We start from the raw sequence: 20771 nt of genomic DNA, 5'->3' as shown, positions 1-20771 counted from the left end.
TCCGAATTGTGATAAAACCCGGAAAGAGTACATAAAACTTTACAGCTGATGACAATTAAACTGCAGATGTTTAAGTTTCCACAATAATTTTCCGAGTCTCTTGAGTGTGATCCAAGCATTTCTGGAAATCTGCTCATGGTAATCTGCTTTGCACACACTTTTAATCTCTTAATGCTGGATCCAGCACTTATCGCTGGATTCCAGCATGTCTTTCAACAAAAGGAAATTGAAGGCAACCAGAACAGCCTGCCATTTTTTTGCAGAAATGATTTGTGATAACCACACACATTCCCCCAGTCTCCTTGCAACAAAACATATAGTTATCATTGGAAGTTGAAAATCCAAATGCTTTGGCACTGTTTGTTATACATCTGGAAACAAATCCGGTTTAGTAATGAATTTAGGTGAAATCTCTTTATCAAGAGACTGGTGAGATGTAGACCACACTACCATGGAAGAGCATATAAAAATAGGATGAGTAATAGGCCTTTTAATCTTGTTGCACCATTTAGTAAGATCTCAGCTGAACTTAACCTCAACCTCTGCTGTGTCATACCCTTCCAATCCTTAAGTATACAAAAATCTATTGAAATCTTAAGGACAGAGAAACTATTGCTTTCTGGGGCAGAGATTTCTAAAAGTTCACAATACTCTGAGTAAATGAAACATCTCCTCATTTCAGATCTTTACTTTGAGACCATGCCTTTGCAGCCAGAAGCTAGAAGTGTGCTCCTTTGACCTAATGTCATTTAGTGGCAGCATACTATGTGAGCCTGCAGTACCTACCATCTGCATACTAAAGTCTATTATAAAAAAACCCAGAATACTTGGAAAGTTATAATGAGATTTGACAAAGCCAGCATGTGTTTGTGAAAGGCAAACCAAACTTAACAAATTTACTGAAGCTTTTGAGGATGTAACTAGTAGACTAGATAAGGGAGAACCAATAAGTGTGGTGTACTTGGATTTTCAGAAGACTTTTGATCAGGTGCCACATGGGAAGTTAATGGGTAAAATTAAAGCACATGGGAATGGGGTAATATATTGGCATGGATTGAGAATACAGACAGGAAATAAAAGGAATAAATTGATCTTTTCCATGTGGTAGACGAGTAGGGTATCATGAACATCAGTGTTTGGGCCCCATCTATTCACAATGCATACAAATTATCAGGATAAGGTGACAAAATGTAACTTTTCCAAGTTTGTTGATGACAGGAAATGAGCTGTGGGAAGGAGAAAAGGAGGCTTTGAGGTGATTTCAACAGTTGAGTAAATGGTCAAACACAAGGCAGGCTGAGCATACAATGTGTCAAGATATAAAATTGTACAGCTCAGTGTAAAAAACAGAAAGGCAGAGTAATTGTCAAATGGTGATATATTGGGAAATGTGGGTATACAAAGGGATATGGATGTCTTTTGTACAGGAGTCAATGAAGGTAGACAGGCAGGCACAGCAAGCAATTAGAAAGGCAAATTGCATACTGGCTTTCATAAATGAGGATATAAGTTCAGAAGTAAGGATATCTTGCTACAGTTTAATAAACCATTTCAAATGATGGATATCAAGTCTTCATGAAATCTTTGGACAATTGCTTGTTCACAGCAAGTAGAATGTACATATTGCTTGAATTCCAAAGTCACCGGTTAATGCTAACAGGTTCAGCAGATTTCCAGATGCATTCACTTATTTCTTACAGACTGGACTTCTTTTCTCAGAGCATTCAACAATTTGGTAACTCGATTGAAAACAAGAGAGAGCAAAGCGCAACACTGGTCTCTGGAAGTTTTCAAAAATCAGTCTACTGCTAAAACCCAGTAAGAACCTTTTTTTTCAGTTTCCAATAAACATTCTCTGTGATTTTCTGGTTTGCACCCATCCTCCCTTGATTAACTAATTCAGCAGCCAACACAAAGCGTAGCAGCGGTTTGGTACAGGTTCATCTACAGTGTCCTTAGAACAAGTAAATTGCACAATCTTCCAGGTCAGTTCCCAATAACAATTGTCTGTCTGTTCTCTTTTCCTTTAAAACAAGCTGCTTTTCAAAGTTCAACTCTTAATCTCCACTCTGTTCCAAACCAAAAACAAAAGACACAAACAGAGAAAATGAGGTCTCTGCAGTTTCCATATCTTTATAACATTGCTGTGTAAGATTTCTCCAATAATTATTTAAATTCAGTTCACAATCAAAAATATATTGTATTACTTCTTCCAGGCTTTAAATTGTGTTCAACAGCAACACTTTATCTCTGTATCACATAGAGTGGTTTTCTTGCCTTTTTAACTATCAAAATAGTTGTTGCCTTCTGGTGTGTTTTGCCACTTTTGGAGCTAAGCCAATTCTTAATGAGAAAAATGGATATTTTCCCATCGTTCATAGCCCAAAACACATTACATGTCCAACTTAAACAATTCAACAAAAATGTATGTAACTACCTGAAGAGTAGCTTGTTGAGTCATTTACCATTAAAAGCCTAGTCTTTCAATTTAAAATGATGCCTAACCTCTTTAGTAAGCCACAGATGGATCTTTCTTCCCGAGTTTTTGTTTTTCAAGTGAGTATACTTTTCTCAAAAATTTTGAGTTGTCTCTTTTAATGCTCCCCACAATGTATTTATCTGTTTACCCTTTCAACATTAACCAGTTCTCTCTGCAATTGCCTTAAAGTTCAAGATTCTGGTTTGTGACTGGACTGTGTTGTTTTCAGAATTAATGAGTAATTAAATTACTAATTAACCCTGCCTCATTACACAATAGTACATCTAAAATACTTTTATTCCTTGTTAGTTTCACAACATATTGCTCCAGGAAACTGTTACAAAAGCATTCTACAAACTCATCTTCAGACTACTGCTGCCAACTTGATTGGTTTAGTGTACGTGAGAGGAGGCAGCAGCAAAGTGTTATAGATTAACAATCCAAAAACCCAGGCTAATCCTCTGAAGAAATGGGTTTAACTCCTGCTTTGGTAGCTCATGGAAATTGAATTTATTCAATCACTTGAGAATTAAAATCTAGAGTAATGGTGACGAGAAAACCATTGTTGATTGCTCTAAATACTCATTAGGGAAGAAAGCTTGCTAAATTTACCTCGTCTAGTCTATACATGATTCCAGACCCACAGCAATGTGGCAGGCTCTTAAGTGACCTCAAGAAGGGCAATTTGAAATGTGCAACTACTGTTTGGTACCCTATAAACAACTGGTGTCACTGGTGTCTTCTGATCATTCATATTCCTAGTCTCCACCTACTGAAATTTTAATTCTTGATTTTCTGTTTCAAAATAAGTTCTCACAAGTGTTCTTATAATATCTTTTACTATCGGGCTATGATTGCATGTTTTGCATTTTGCCAGTTTTTTTTTAAATATTGTACACTCAAGGATATATTTTTCTCAACTCTGCTTACTTAGTAACTGTATGTTCCAAAAAGGACCAGGAGGCCAAAGGAGCTTTTTTGTGGAGATATTTACACCACTGGTAGCAATTATTGAGTAAGTTGTTTGCCACCCAAAATGGCTGATGTCATTCTCATTATGATCAGACTCTTAAAATGACAGTGCACCATACTTATGCCTGATATCAAGAAATAGTTGGAGGCAGTGGATGCTATCTCCATTTTGGCAATAGTACTGAAGACTTGTACTCCAGAACATGGTGCCACCCTAAGCTGTTCCAGTACAGCAACAATAGTGGCATTGACCAAATGATGCAGAAAATTGTCCAGATATGTCCTGTAGACAAAAAAAAAGACAAATCCAATTCCCCGTCGGTCTACTCTCGATCATCAGTAAAGTGATGCAAGGTCTCATCAATAGTGCTACTAAGCAGTACCTCCTCAGCAATAACTTACTCAGTGATGCCTAATTTGGATTCAGCCAGGGCCACTCAGCTCCTGATCTCATTACAGCCTTGGTTCAAACAAAAAGAGCTGATTTCCAGAGGTGAGAGTGACAGCCCTTGACATCAATGTTGCATTTGATGGAGTATGCATCAAGGAGATCTGGCAAAACTAGAAACAATGAGTATCGGGGGCAAGCTTTCCCTTAGTTGGAGTAATATCTAGCACATAGGAAGATGGTTGTGATTGTTGCAGGTCAGCCATCTCAGGTCCAGGACACTTACATAGAACATAGAAGAATACAGCGCAGTACAGGCCCTTTGGCCCTCGATGTTGCGCCGATCCAAGCCCACCTTAGCACATAGGAAGATGGTTGTGATTGTTGCAGGTCAGCCATCTCAGCTCCAGGACACTTCTGCAGGAGTTCCTCAGGTAATGACGTAGGCCCAACATTCTTCAGCTTCCATCATAAAGTGAGAAGTGGAGATGTTCACTGATGATTACACAATGTTCAGCACCATTTGTAGTTCCTCAGATACTGAAGCAGTCCATATTCAAATGAAATAAGGTCTGGACAGTATCCAGGCTTGAGCTGATAATTGACAGATAACATTTGCACCAGTCAAATGCCAGGCAATGACCATCTCTTCCAGTAAGAGGCAATCTAACCACTGTCTCTTGATGTTCAGTGGTATTACCATCATTGAATTGCCCAGTATCAACATACTGGGGTGACCACTGACTAGAAACTCAACTAGCTCACCATGTAAATACAGTGGCTACAAGAGCAGATCAGAGGCAAGGAATACTATGGTGATTAGCTCACCTCCTGACTCACCAAAGTCTGTCCACCACCTCGAAGGCACAAGTCAGGAATGAGATGGAATACATCCACTTGCCTGGATGGATGGAGCTCCAACAACACTCAAGAATCTTGACACCATCCAGGGCAAAGCAGCCTGTTTGATTTCCACAAGCATCAACTCCCTTTACCATCCATATTCAGTAGGAGAGTATACAATCTACCAGATGCACTGCAAATTCACCAAAGATCCTTGGACAGCAATTTGCAAACCATGACCTTATCCAACCAGAAGAACAAGTTTGACAGATACATGGTAAAACCACCACCTGTAACATGCTCTCCAAGTCACTCACCTTCCTGGCTTGGAAATGTATCATCCTTCTTTCATGGACAGTGAGTCAAAATCCTGGAATTCCCTCCCCTAAGTACATTGTGGATCAATCTGTAGCACAGTCACTGCAGACGTTCAGGAAGGCAGCTCACGCCATCTTCTCAAGGTTAACAATAGGTGGACAATGAATGCTGGCCAGCCAATGACTTCCATATCCCATGAGTGAATAAATTTTACAAAAGCACAACAGTAACCATATCTCTATATTGGTAATTAGATCTCAACAATGTGTTACGTTTGTGCCATTAGTTCATCTACCATTATGTGGATGCTCTGCATGATTAGAGAAAGTGACTTCAATTTTTTTTCACACAACACCAGGTTATAGACCAACAGGTTTAATTGGAAGCACTAGCTTTTGGAGTGCCGCTCCTGACAACCACCTGATGAAGGAGCAGCACTCCGAAAGCTTGTGCTTCCAACTAAATCTGTTGTACTATAACCGGGTGTTGTGTGATTTTTAACTTTGTCCACCCCAGTCCAACACCAGCATCTCCAAACCATTTTTTTTTACCATTCTTCCCTACACAGGCCTTACTTTCTGATGTACAGTATGATTAAACTCTTTTTCCTTTCCTGTTCCACTCATTTTCTTCCTCTGTTAGTTTCAACCCTTTATCTCTATTCCAATCATATTAGCTGGTTCACTTGTACATTTGTATGCTTAACTCTTTACATCACATTCTGGTTATCATTAAATGAAATGCTAAATATCCCACTTGCACCAAAATTGGCTGCATACCATCCTCCTCTTTACTCTCGTCCACTACCTGGATACACCTTGGAATGCCCATTTGCCACTGGGTTGTGGGGATCCTTAGTAGAGGGCTCTCTACACGGGCTTCCTCCCCCTTTTGCTCAGGGATCTGGGGTGAAGGGTGCTGCATGCAGCAGTCCACTGCAACCACAGATTGCAGTGATCCACAGACTCCGCAGTGCCACAGAACATGCAGTTGGGCTGCATGTATTGGGTGTGGATGTTTGCACTCCTTTTTTGATTTTCTTAAAAACCTTCTCCTCTGTTTTTCGTTGCACTTGCGTCCCACGCTCCTGATTTTTGGGCACCCATTACGCAGGGGAGAGGGTAGGTCGGAGGATCTGGATCTGCTCCTGGGCCTGGCCAAACTGGCCATAAACAGGTCCAGGCAGTGGGCCGTGGAGGGGGTTGTTAAGGCCAATTGCCTGCCCCTCTTCCGCGGTTATGTCAGAGCCGGGGTGTCCCTAGAGAAGTGTCAACCAACACCCTCGAGGTTTTCAGGGAGAGGTGGGCACTGCTGGGAGTGGAGTGTTTTGTTTCCCCCTCTTACTCTATTTTGATTTAGTCCCTGCCCTCGCCCTCACTTGTTTGATCACGCAATGTTGTCCTTTGTTGAGAAGGGCACTACCTGTCATTGGCCACTCGGGTGTGTCCTTTCTTCCTGGTGGTGGAATATAAATAAAGATTTACACACTTGTTGTTCTTCACTGCACCTGCACACACACAGACATGGGCGTTGGGGAAAAATAAGCACTACCGCTGTTAGGGGGAAGTGTGGGGGAGAATGGAAAAGAAAAAAATATAATCAGGAGATTAGAACCTCCTCAGTTTGCGGGACTGACTCTGAGCTGGTTGGTCACAGCCAGTGAGCTGTGCACTCGTAAATAAAGGCTGATTTGGTGACAGGGCTCTGGCCTCTGTACAGTTATTTCAGCATCATTTTATATAATTCCATAGAAGGTTCTGCTAAAAATTTTAAGTTTGCAGAATTTAAATTGTACTCTGACCCCATCTGACTGCATTCAACTTATATTGCCAAAGACCACTTCATCAACAGGCATTCTTTTAATTTGCTTTCTTGCATGGTGGCACATGAATTGTATATCTGATAGCCACAGCACAAGGTAAATCAATCAGTGTCGTGATGAATTCAGCAACCCCTGCACTTATTTGCCCATTCACATACACATCCCCAGACAAACACACCCATTCACAAGTCCACACACTCCGCATGTGTACATCCATCCCACACACTTAGGCAAACACACAAGCACTCACAGCTCACACATGTTTAAGCATTAGCACCCCAGACACACAAACTAAGACTTTGCTAACATCGAAATGATTGGATGGTTCAAAGTCTATTCAGGTATCGGCAATAAAAGTGATGGCCCTCTCATTTGATTATTGTAAATATATATCGTACAATGATTGTAGTTGGGTGAACTGAAAGGTCTTGACTCTAATATGGGAGCAATTTTTTTCCCTTTCCTTTCCTTCCCATTTGATTTGTATCCCACTAACCTGCGCAGGATTATTTCTTTTTCATGCACAATCTGAGACTTTCCTCTGGAAGTCTAGGATCGGACTGTTTTCTGTTGATGCCCCCTTCCCACTGTGAACCTGTCAACTCATCAGGGCTAAATTAGGAACAGGCCAATCACCCTCTCCTAATAAATGCAAGATACTTGTTGATGCTGAAATTCTGATATAAACAGAGAAGTTTGGGAAATTCAGCAGCATCTGTGGAGAGAGAAACACAGGGTTAACACTTACTTCCTCTCCTATTTAGAACACCATCAAATTAGATGAGAGTTGATCGATAGCATGTTACCTTTCCCAAACAAATACCTATTGACTTTAGCCTTGAAAGCTTTACTTGAACCCAAGGATCTGCAGCTTTCTGAAGGGACAGAGTTCCTAATTTCATTTATTGTTTGTGTGAAACAAACCATCCTGACGTCAACCCTGAATGGTGTAATCTAATTCTGAGGTTAGATACACTCTGTTCTAGAAGCTCCAACAAGAGGCACTCCAGCCTATCCAATCCCTCTATCATTTTCAGCAGCTCAGTTAGCCAATCCCTTAACCATCTGAAATTCAACACATTATTGTGTTTAATTAGAGTTTAATTTAGGTGCTGCACCTGTGCCAAAGCTAATATATCAAATTTAAGGTACAATCTATAACTGAGTGCAGTGATCAAGATGGATCCCGACAAGAATCTGTGCAACTAGAACAGCCCCACGTGACAAACCCTTTGTGTTCCAGCTACCTTGAGATAATGACCAAGATCCCACTTTTTGATTACTTCTCTAGTTCCCAGTCCCTTAGCTTTTTGTGCAGGGATACCCTGAAACTCTGTGTCTTCAGAGTTCCCAGCTTCTTACCAAGAGGAGAATAAAGTTAACCCCCCCATTTAAATGTGTTTGAACAGTGCATTCCCATATTAGTGCCATTTATAAATTATGAACATTCCCTGAAAAGCAGTGCCACCATTTACTCTGTAGCATGGCCACTCAGCATATTTAATCTATTTTACAAACAAGCAATCCCTTTCCTGCCCATTGCTTTGCCTCCTATTTGCTAACCTTCTGCTCACTATCTCTGCATAATTATCCTGCTGACCGCCTCTCCCCCCGACACTCCAGCTCACCTCCTCTCCCCAGCTGTTCCACAGGATGTGTTCCCAGACCCACACCCAGTAGAACAGTTTCTCTTTAGCTACTTCAGCAAAACCTTTTACAATTCTGAATGCCTACTACTAAATTACTACTTAACTTTCTCTGCTCTAAAGAGAAAACTCTAACTTCTTTACCCTTTTCTCTTCACTAAAATCTTATAGCTCTGTCACCAATCTAGTTCATTTCTTTTGTGTGCTGTCTATACAAGAGCTTGATTTTTGTTCCTAAAGAGAATGGATGCAATAAACAAGCCAAATCTCCATTACAAAAATTTAGCCAGAGTGTGGAGATCAAAATTTAGATGAAAAAGGAACAGAAAATGGGACTAAATGAGTTGTTGTTCGAACAGTCATTGCACATGTGATGGTCTCCTTCTTGAGATAAAGACTGTCTCTCTTATCTGCTGACTGAAACAAGTTGTCCAGGAATTTGTAGCATTTAGGAGGGGGAGAAAATTAGTGACTTTTTAAAAAAATTAGAATCCCTATAGTGTGGAAACAGGCCCTTTGGCCCAACTAGTTCACACCAACCCTCTGAAGAGTATCCCACCCAAACCCATTCCCCATTACATTCACCTAACCTACATATCCCTGAACACAATGGGCAATTTAGCATGGTCAATTTACTTAACCTGCACATCTTTGGATTGTGGGAGGAAACCGGAGCACCTGGAGGCAACCAACGCAGACACGAGGGCGGCACTGTGGCTCAGTGATTAGCACTGCTGCCTCACAGCGCCAGGGGCCCGGGTTCAATTCCCATCTCGGGCAGCTGTCTGTGTGGAGTTTGCACATTCTCCCCGTGTCTACATGGTTTCCTCCCACAGTCCAAAGATGTGCAGCTTAGGTGAATTGCCCATAGTGTTAGGTGGATTAGTCAGGGGTAAATATAGGGGGGGTCAGTTTCTCTTCGGAGGGTCGGTGTGGGCTTGTTGGGCCGAAGAGCCTGTTTTCACACTGTAGGTAATCTAATCTAATATGCAAACCACACACAGATAGTCGCCCAAGGCTGGAATTGAACCCAAGCCCCTGGTGCTATGAGGCAGCAGGGCTAACCACTGAGTCATCATGCATAATTTATAAAAATCATTCATAAAAAAGAAGGAAATTAAATAAATTAGATTGTATGTCAACAAACCCTGTGTTGAAAGATGAGGTTCATTTTCTCAGAAGGTAGCTGAAAGGGCTCATGTCAGTTCCTGCTGGCACCATCATGAAGCACATATGGTATACTGTAACATTAATGACTTTCCTGGGATAATAATGAGTCCAGCCCAGCTCAGCATCATTTTCCCAAATACTTGTCAACCATGCGCAGCTTGATATCACAATAAAATCTTAATGTAAGCACAGATTAAAACATTACAGTGACTGTGTTTTGATGTTCCCCAGTTGCCTCCTGAGGTTCGGACTTAACCTTTGCAGTTACCATTACACAAAACTATGGCTGGATTGCAGTAAGCACATTCAGTTCTGGCAATCACAGGACTGATATGACTTTGTGAAGGAAGGGGCACAGTACAATTTCATCAGAGTGATATTGTGGCAAAGAGGATGGAAGAATGCAGGCAGGGTTAATATTCTCTTAAGAATTGAAGTTTAAGATGTTATCTATTTGAGGTATTGAGATAATTTAAAGAATTAATAGGGTAGATTAGATTAGATAGATTAGATTATAGGGTAGTGTTATGAAATTATCTCATTGTATTCCTTTGTTTCTTCAGAGCAAGCCAGTCTTCTCTATGATTTGTAATGTTCAGAGCACACCCAATTCCAGAGTTGATAGGTGATAATCTTCAACTAATAGAATCATAAAGTACAGAAGAAGCCCTTCATCCCATCAAGTCTGTGCTGATTATAAAAAAAGACTGAATCTACACTTGTCCCACTCTCCAACATTAGGTCCCACTCTCCAACATAAGCCTTGATTGTTGTGACACTCCAACTATTCCCCTGAGTTTCTCCAGAGTTCTCTATGTTTTGTTTCAGGTTGTAACATAATAGGGTGATCTTATCATGTCAAAAATGTTGGTGGACTGATCTGGGATCGTGACAGCAAAAAGATATTAACTAATTTAAAATTACCTTTAAGATTAGAGATCAAAGGTGATATTAGGAAGCATACATACTGCCCTGACTATTTGGAATGCTGTCTCACCAGAAGATATTATTTGGTAGGGATTGGGAGAGGCTGTTCAATTGAAAATTTGAAACTAAAGTTTTTGTTAGGTAAGGGTATTAATAGTTTGAAAATAAATGGAATTGGATAACTGTTTGAAATATTGACCTAAACCATTTGAAGGATTTCAGGACTATTGGGAAAGAAAAGTGAGTGGGACCAAATGGATCATCCTTTCTGCACCACAAGATTGTTTGAATTTATGATTAATCCAATTATACGTCATGATTTTGATATGGCTACTGTTGTTTCCTGACAGCTTCAGTGTAATGATCTCGCAAAGTGAATATAATTTCAGGACTCTTCACCACTCACTCCTAACTGCTCCATTTCAGCCTCACTCTGTGCATATTCAGTAATACCCAAGAAGTCCCTGAAATCGGACCCAGGATCTCATTGTTACAGAATATCTAGGAGGCAAACTAATCTTGTACCAGCAGACTGAAGGTGTACATGGTAATAGTAGCTGATATGTAACCCATCTAACAATTTGGTCAAACAGACTTGAGGGGCTGAATGGCCTCATTCTTTTTCCATGTTCCTGCATCCTTATTGCATTCATTGCAGGTTATCTCTTTTTTCAGAAACTGCTAAACCAGAATTTGACTGTCAGTGATGCAGGTGTCTAGACATTTCACACTTTCATACGTTACTTTGCCCGTTCGTTTAGTAAACAATTAAATGCTTCTATGCTACTGTTGCAGTAAAATAAAACTGGTGCATAAATAAACTGGTCGAGAATCTTGATCGTGCCGCACTAAATTTTGGGTAACGAGCCAATAATTAGGCCACTAAACTAATATTGCAAGTGTTCAGTTGATTATTTTGCTTTCGTGTGATACTCATGTTCACTGAGATTCATATAATTTGCTGAACCTTCTGATTTTCAGTTATTTCAGTTATTTGCCAAAGACAAGAGTATAATAAAATGCTACGTAGATTAGTAAAACAACAGGGCATCTCAAAGTAAAAGCTTTTATTTATGCAGCCACTTATCACATCCTCATTAGCGCATAACTTTTGTTGCTAAGTGGACACATTCAGCAATTTCTAAACAGCAAGGTCTGATAAATATTGAAGAAGCTGAAGGACCAGTCAGCCTCAGGAATGGGGTGAGACTTTATCCTCTCCAGACATAATCAAAATGGTAATGTGCCCGTTACTTTACCATCCATCTCCAACTTGTCTGAGATTTAATGGAGGCATTGGGTAGCCTATTTAAAGCTACACCCGACTCCTGCTGGTATTTCACCAACAGCAGGAGGAGGCCCATACCATGTGGGCAGTCTGGCAGCTGCAGTGGAGCAGGCTGATGCCAGGTAAGGGGAAGCAGCCTCCAGGGAATTCTCTGCACCCATTGGGGTTCATTGCTATCAATGTCCTACTGCTCCCTTTACCCTTCACCCCCTCTGCCTTATATCTATTCTATAATTACAGACTATAGAATAGATATAAAGTTCTTTACACAACAGGATTTCACTATTTCCAGTTCATTCTCAATGCTTTTGATTCACTGTTCACCCTCTTTGTAAGGCACACAGTACCAAGGATTCCTTGGTGTACTACAGCTGAAAGGCATTAGGCAGTGAACTTTCCCTACTGTACCTCTGCAGTAGAGGTACAGAGTGTCCCTCAGCATCTTGTTTTGGGCTTTGGAATGTGCTGATTTTCACTATTCAATCAAGGACAACTCTTTGCATTGGAAGACCAAAATGTTTTGGGCAAACCAAAGGGTATCTTTCACAGAGGTAATGGACACCCAGTCACGGTTGATGTTTGTCTTGCTTTGTGTCGTTGGGAGCAGCCCATAGAGAATAGAGACCTGCATCATGGAGCTGCTCAGCATGAAGTGCAAGAGAAACCATTGCATCTCCTTGTACCTGCATTGCAAAGACAAATTCCACAAACAGGTGCAAGACTGTGTTTTCCCCACTAATACCACCTCAAGGGCAACATGCAGAGGATGTGAGACTCCCGGTGTGCTGGGTAGATTTGATGTGAATGGGGTTTTCTCATGACTAGCTAAACTACATATTGGTGCTTGTTCCAAGTTTTGGCAATGAACCATTCTGCTAACTGAGTTTGACAGTCTGCTCAGGGACCCATCCACCATCTCCCTTTTCTGCAGCACCTTTGGGCCACACTTAACATGGAATGAATTGATATGTTTTATAATGTATTTATGTAAATTTTATGAATAAAATATGCTTTTTGGAAAATGAAGGCCATATAAGGACCACTGCACCCCATAAAATCAAGCCGTTGCTGTTTTTGATTGAGGGATGAATGTTGTTCAAGGCACAAGAGAGCCTCAAAATGTGCCACAGGACTTTTTTGTACCCCCTTGTTGACATTAAGTGGACCTTGGTTAGCTTTTAATAGAAGATATCTCTGATAATGCAATATTACCTCAGGGTTGTGCAACATTTTAGATTATGAGCTCAAATTCTCAAGTTGGGATTGGACCTAGAGCTGATGTGAAAGGGTTAGAATACTTTCTTTTTGTATGTTTTATGTGCTTGTTTTGTCATTATTGAAAGGGATTGGGTGTAGCTGTGTGTTTATGTTTCCTAAAAGATCTAAAGAAGTTTCCGCACCATCTATTAGCAGTGAACGGAGGTCCCCTCCTTCAAATGATGTTAGGTTGAAGCTCCATCTATCAGTTTAGGTGAATATTAACTAATCAGAGACAAACAGAATGTCCTAGTTAATAGTATTCCACAATCAACAGCAGAAGAGTAGTTGGTCATTCACCACAAAGTCATAGAGCTTTCACAATATGGAAAAAGGCCCTTTGGTCCATCATGTCCATGCTGGTCATCAAGCATCTATCTATTCTATTCAGATTTTCCAGAACTTGGTCAGTTGCCTGCATGCTATGGAATTTCAAGTGCTCACCTGAATAGTGCTAAAGTGTCTTGAGGAATCCCATGTCTACCATTCTTTTCAGCAATAAAGGTCTAGATATCACCGCTGTCTGGATGAAAAGTCTTTTCCTTCAATCCACTCTAAAACCCTTGCTCCTTGCCTTAAATCTGTGCGTCTGGTTATTGACATTTCTACTAAGTGAAACACTTTACCCTTTCTGCCCTCTCTATGCCTCTCATAGCTTTGTATACCTCAATTAAAATTCCCCTCAATCTCTTCAACTTGAAGGACAATATCTGATCTAGCTAGTCTCTTCTAGCCCAGACTACTTCTACTGCATCCTCTCCAGTACAATCACATCCTTTCCATAGTGTGGGGACCAGAACTGCACACCGTATTCCAGCTAATGCCTAACTAACTATACTTACTTGCTCTTGTATTCAATATTTTGACCAATAAAGGCAAGAATTTCATTTGCCTTCTTAATCACATTATCTGTCTGTCTTCTGCCTTCAAGTACCTATGAACATGAAAATTAATGTCCTTTGGTGTACTATACTTCCTAGCATTGTACCAATCAATGTGTACTTCTCTGCCTTGTTAGTCCTCCCAAAATGCACCACCTCATACTTTTCAGGATCAAATTCCATGGATCACTGTGCAACCCATCCGTACCATAGTCGAGGGCTTTCCTCATCACTATTTAAGATACCACTAATTTTTGTGTCATCTATGAATTTAATAATCATACTTCCTATATTTGCATTTGGATCGTTAATGTATACAACAAAAAGCAAGGGATCCAGTGCCAAGCCCTGTTGCATGTCACTAAACAGGCTTCCAATCACAAAAACAGCCTTCACCATCAACTTCTGCTTCCTGCTACTGAAACAATTTTGGATCAAATTTACTAAATTTGCAGGTATATGGGACTAACATGGGTAGTACTTCATTTTTGGCAGTACAGACTCAGTTGACTAAAGGCCCTTTTCTGTACTGTATGATTCTATGTTATGAATTGTCCTAGATCCCAAGGGCTCTTAGCTTCTTGAACAATCATCAATGCAAGACCTTGTCAATAGTCTCACTGAAATCCATTTGGGCTACATCAACTACATTCTCCTCATCGACGCACTTTGTCACCTTCTTGATAAATTCAACCAAATTTATATGATCACCCCCTGACAAAGCCATCCTGACCATCCTTTATTGAAATATTATTGATGTGGAGGTGCCAGGGTTGGACTGGGTGGAAAAAGTCATATGTCACACAATACCAGGTTATAGTCCAACAGGTTTATTTGAAATCACAAGATTTCAAAGAGCCACTGCTTTGTCAGGTGAAGTATTATTGTTTGTGCTTCCCCTTTTTCAGTAATTTCCTCCAGCCCTACAATCTTTCAATATCTCTGTGCTTGTTCATAGAATTATTGAATCATCACAGAACATAATTAGAGTTGTTAACATCCATTAGGGAAAGAAATTTGTCATCCTTTCCAGCCTGAACCAAATGTTACTCCAGACACATAAAAATATTTGCACTTTGAAATGGCCCAGCAAACCATTCAGTTATAGTTAAGGATATAGTTAAGTACTATCTTCACAAGGGCAATTAGGAATAATTACGATAAATGCATTGCCAAAGACATTCATAATATACAAAGTAATTTTAAAATTCTGACCTCCTGTGCATCACCAATTTCTAACCGTTCACGTGGGAGGTTGGCTCAGTGTGCCAGGGACCCGGATTCGATTCCAGCTTTGAGCCACTGTCTCTGTGGAGTTTGCACATTCTCCCCGTGTCTGCTTGGATTTGCTCCAGTTTCCTGATGTACAGGTTAGGGTGAATTGGCCATGCTAAAATTGCCTAGAGTGTTCAGGGATGTATAGGTTAGGTGCATTGTCAGGGGAAATGTAGGGAAATAGGTCAGGATGGGATACTCTTCGGAGGGTCAGTGTGGTCTTGTTGGGCTGAATGGCCTGTTTCCGAACGATACGGAATCTGTGATGATTCTAACACTCGTGATCTTGTCTTTAGCTGCCTAGGTCTTAAACTCTGAAATTCCAACCCTAATTATTTTTGCCTTTCTACCTCTCTCTACTCCTTGAACATGTGCCTTAAAATTACCTCTTTAATCACATTTTTGGTTGTCTGTTATGCTATATCCTTATGTAGTTCAGTGCCAAATCATTGTTTGATAATGCTCTTCTGAAGTGCAATAGGACATTTGACTACATTTTATGAGCCACATACGTGTATGTAAATTGAATTTTCTGACTGTTATTTAATGGCAAAATTTAAAGAAGAAAAGTCTGTAACATCATGTCAAGATGAACACCACTAATGGTAATACATGTTAAATATGACAGGCTGTTTCGAAGGGACAGGCTAAAAAGCTGACAGATAAAGGAAATTTGTCAAAAAGTGTGGTGCTGGAAAAGCACAGCTGGTCAGGCAGCATCCGAGGAACAGGAGAAACAATGTTTCGGGCACAAGCCCTTCATTAGGAATGAGGCTTTTGGGTCAAAGAGGCTGTGAGATAAGTGGGAGGGAGTGGGGCTGGAGTGAAGGTAGTTGGGAATGCGATAGGTGGATGAAGGTAGGAGTGAAAGAGATGGTGGGAGTGGAGCATGGAGTGGATAGGAAGGAAGGAAGATAGACAGGTCAAGAGGGCAGTGCTGAGTTGGAAAGTTGGAACTGGGATAAGGTGGAAGGAGGGGAAATGAGGAAACTGGTGAAATCCATTTGATCCTAGATAAGTAAATTTGCTCATAAACAACTTACCACATTTCTGCTGAAGCTAGAGTTCCATAATGTAGAACAGAGATATTACAAACATGCTGGTTCAAAAAAATGCTTTCTTTCCTCCCTCGCCGCTATTTTTCGACCAGAACATACGGGCTTGAGAGACGTTTCTTAGATTCCGGTTACTTTCCGAGTTATTTAAATTAACCAACTGAGAAATCAGTCAATGGCTTACCAGGTAAGTCACTCCGCTGTCAGTTCCAGCATCCCAGGGAATTAAGTCCTGAATAACCTTCTGCACCCACCCACAATCCTTGGTGCAGAGATCTTCTGCCGACAGCCCCACATTCCAATCTGGACTGGGACCCAACATTGTCAGGAAGGACATCAGATGCCGTGTGTGGTCAACAGAGAATTCTGCAGATGGAGCTGCCCGGCTGCACAAAATGTAGAAAATAGCAGAAGAGAAGAAACAAGAGCAAAATTAGATTAGATTAGATTCCCTAGCCAACCCTCCGAAGTGTAACCACCCAGACCCATTTCTCTCTGATTAATGCACCTAACACTATGGGCAATTCAGCATGGCCAATTCACCTGATCTGCACATCTTTGAACTGTGGGAGGAAGCATCCAGAGGAAGCCCACACAGACATGGAGAGAATGTGCAAACTCCACACAGTCACCCAAGGCTGGAATTGAACCTGGGACCTTGGTGCTGTGAGGCAGCGGTGTTAACCACTGAGCCACCTTGCCACCCTATTATGCCTCAATCTTTGTATGTTGGAATGGTACAATGACAATATCGTTCAATGAAGTGTCATATAATAGATGTTCATGAATTGTTGTATTTTCATGTGTCACTTAGCTTCAGATTCTACTTCCTGCATTGATGATTAATAATTTAGGAGCCTTGCAAATATTTTGACCTGCAGCTGCATGTTCCACTAATTAGTCTGACAATCTCCTTATCATTTGGAGCTGAGACGTATTACAAAAGAGGACAGTCTTGACATATACGTAAATGAATGACTCTAATAAGTTTAAACTTTATGAACAGCAAATATCGTGATCTTTCTGAGTGTGAAAGGCCCTGCGCTTACATATCAGTAAAGTTCCTCTTATTCATTACTCAGTGGTGTCTCTTTCTTTCCTGGAGGTTCTTACTTTATCAAAGACATATATAAGATCTATATTTATGAGATGTTTATGCACAAAGATGCCTCATTGTCTGGTGTGTCTCACTTACTTTTGATATATCGCCAAAACTTTGTTCTTTCAATTTTCATTTTTCTTTCAATTATTATTCACTTACAAAGAGAACATGTTTTTGTTCTTTTTGTATTTGAATGATGGTAATGAGTCCAGAAGTCAATCTCCACACTATTCCATCTCATGGAATCCACTTAATAAATTACCTTACATATTTATAAAGAGAGCTGCATCTACAAGGCTTGGCAGGCTGCAGCACTACCAATGGCATGTGGATGCCATTAAACCATGACATGTTTACATATTCAGTCTTCTTTTTAACATTAAAAAGTGTCTGGATTATCTTTGCACATAATGGCCTAATTTAGTTTTTCCTTTCATTACCACATGAATTGCAAAACAAGTTGCATTTGGTCTCGACTTCTTCTTTGTTCAATCTGTTGCAAAATTGACAAATGATTACATCATTATGATTGTATCAATCAACTAAACAACAACCAGAGAGAGCAAAAAGGAATCATTTCCATATAATTACAGCATCAATTTTTATCAGAGGCCATTGGTGTATTGTGTCTGAGCTAGCTCTTTGAAATGTTATGCAGTTAAATTCACCCCATCTTTCTTCCTAGCCTTGAAAACGCTTCAAGTACTTATATCCAATTTCCCACTGAACCTGATTCCACCACCTTTTCATTCAGTGCATCCCAGGACATAACAACTCACAGCATTAAAAGGTTTTTTCATCTCCTGTCAGGTTTTATTGCCATTTTATATGAATCTGGGTCCTTTGATTATTGACCCTCCAACCAATGGAATCAGTTTTACCTTAGTAATTCTAGAAAAACCCTTCATAAGTGTGATCATCTTTATGAAGACCCCTTTCATGCCTCATTCAGCTCCTGGATATCTTCTCTGCTCTGAGGAGAGCTATTCCAGCCTCTCCAAACAATTAAAGCCCTCATCCCTAGCACCATATCTACTGCCAAAAATTCATTTAAAATATTCTTCAAGACATAGATTGGATTTTAACTCTATCAAACAAACAGTGAGATGTAGGAGAAAGTGAGGACTGTAGATGCTGGAGATCAGAATCAAAGAGGGTGGTGCTGAAAAAGCACAGCAGGTCAGGCAGCATCTGAGAAGCAGGAGAATCAATAAACTCTTCATCAGGAAACGTCAATTCTCCTGCTCCTTGAATGCTGCTTGACCAGCTGTGCTTTTCCAGTACCATACTCTTTGACTTAACAGTGAGATGTGGACACAAATGTACCAACTATTTACTGTCAGTAGTAATTTCTAGGCTATTAACACACCATTGACTTAACATTGTTCTTAAAGTTGCATATATATGAAATAGGCCATGTCCACTCTTCAGTTGTGGTGTAAGACAAATTTATGCAAACACTTTCATCTTCATCTCTCATTGGAACAAAGACTTCAACCGAAAATATTAATAACACTTTATAACCGTAATTGAAATTTTATCTTTGATTAACTGTTAAGATGCCAATTTAATCACATGAAGTGCCATTCATCAGCCTTTAATCATTTCAAGTATGTCTTGAGATTAGTCCTCAATTTTTGCTTTCTTTGGTTTCTATGACAACTGTATCTAGTTTCTGATTCTTCTGATGCTGAGCAGTCTTTTTTTTCTAGTAGAAGTACATTATTACCTAATTATATTGATATGAAAACAGATTTTCTACTCTTTTAATTGGCAATTAGATCATCCAATGAAAACCAATTTCATAAAGGTGTCTCTTTTTTAAGTTAAAAATCACACAACACCAGGTTATAGTCCAACAGATTTAATTGTAAGCACTAGCTTTCGATCACTGCTCCTTCATCAGGTGAAGGAACGGCGCTCCAAAAGCTAGTGCTTCTAATTAAACCCATTGGACTATAACCTGGCATTATGTGATTTTTAACTTTGCAGTCCAACACCGGCATCTCCAAATCATCCTTTTTTTAAATGGCATAACCAAAGGCAACTAATTGGATGATCTGAAATTTCTGAGCTCAGTGATAAATCCAGACGACACTAAAGTATTGAACTGAAAGAGGATTTGCTGACCTCAGCTTCATTGTAATTGCACAGTAGGCCCAGGACTGGGAATGGGATACAGAATTCAAATTCCCTCTTGTTAATTAACATAGAACTAATCTGCGGATGTAATTTATTCTGATCATTCTTGTAATACAAATAGGAGGAGCCATTAACCCCTGAAGCATATACCACCATTCATTCAGATCATAGTTGCTGTTCACCTCAACTCCATTTACCAACTGGCGTCTGTAATATCCTTGTTTAACAAAAGTCAATCAATCTTAAAATGAAATTTTCAACTGATCCTTTTAGCATTAACAAACTTTTAGGTACAATGTTTCAGATTTCCAAAACCTTTCTTCTAGGACTATAGATTTGTATGTGGTGATGGTAGATATGTGAATTGGATTGCAGGAGACATGGGAAGAGAGAGATCAAGATCCTTCTCCAAATGTTAGTCTTGCATGAATGATAACCAATGCATACATTTCCAAAAGAGAAAGTGAGGACTGCTGCTGCTGGAGATCAGAGTCGAAAAGTGTTCTGCTGGAAAAGCACAGCGGGTCAGGCAGAATCTGAGGATCAGAAATGTCGACGTTTTGGGCAAGCAATAGGTAAATGCAGGTAGGAGGTGATGGTGATAAGTCAGAGAGAAAGATGGAACAGATAAGTGGGAAGGAAGATGGACAGGTAGGGAAGGTCACAAGGGCAATGCCAAGTTGTAAAGTTGGATCTGGGATAAGGTGGGGGGAGGGAAGATGAGGAAACTGGTGAAATTTACATTGACACCATATGGTAGGAGGGCCCCAAGGTGGAAGATGAAGTGTTCTTCCTACAGGCTTCAGGTAGCTTGGATTTGGCAGTGGAGGCGGCGTAGGACTTGCATGTACTTAGCAGAATGGGAGGGAGAGTTGAAGTGGTTGGCCATAAGGCAGTGGGATTGTTTGGTGTGTGTGTATCCCAGAGATGTTCCCTGAAATGTTCTACGAGTTGGTGTTCTGTCTTCCCAATGTAGAAGGGACCACAATGAGAGCAATGGACACAGCAGCTGAGGTGTTTAGATGCGCAGGAAAATTCCAGCTGGATGTGAAAACATCCTTTGGAGGTGTGGGCATAGTTTTACACCTCTTGCGGCGGCATGGAAGTGTGCTGGGAGTGGAGGGTGGGTTGATGGGGGTGGAGGGAGGAACCTAACGAGGGAGTCACGGATGGAGTGGTCTCTGCTGAATGCTGATAGGGGTGTGG

The 20771-nt window shown here is 40.4% G+C and overlaps 1 protein-coding gene across 1 annotated transcript in view; it reads right to left on the bottom strand.

Moving 5' to 3' along the window:
* Positions 1–20771, bottom strand: part of LOC122557712 (spondin-1-like) — a 325902-nt gene that overhangs the window by 41196 nt on the left and 263935 nt on the right. Inside the window, exon 8 of the mRNA XM_043705605.1 lies at positions 16506–16707. Within this exon, the coding sequence (XP_043561540.1) occupies positions 16506–16707 (202 nt within the window). The remainder of the gene's footprint in view (positions 1–16505; positions 16708–20771) is intronic.

Source organism: Chiloscyllium plagiosum, chromosome 16 (assembly GCF_004010195.1).
Source record: "Chiloscyllium plagiosum isolate BGI_BamShark_2017 chromosome 16, ASM401019v2, whole genome shotgun sequence".
Lineage (NCBI taxonomy): Eukaryota > Metazoa > Chordata > Chondrichthyes > Orectolobiformes > Hemiscylliidae > Chiloscyllium > Chiloscyllium plagiosum.
Note: the sequence above shows the minus strand (reverse complement) of the source record. Positions and strands in the feature narration are given on the sequence as shown.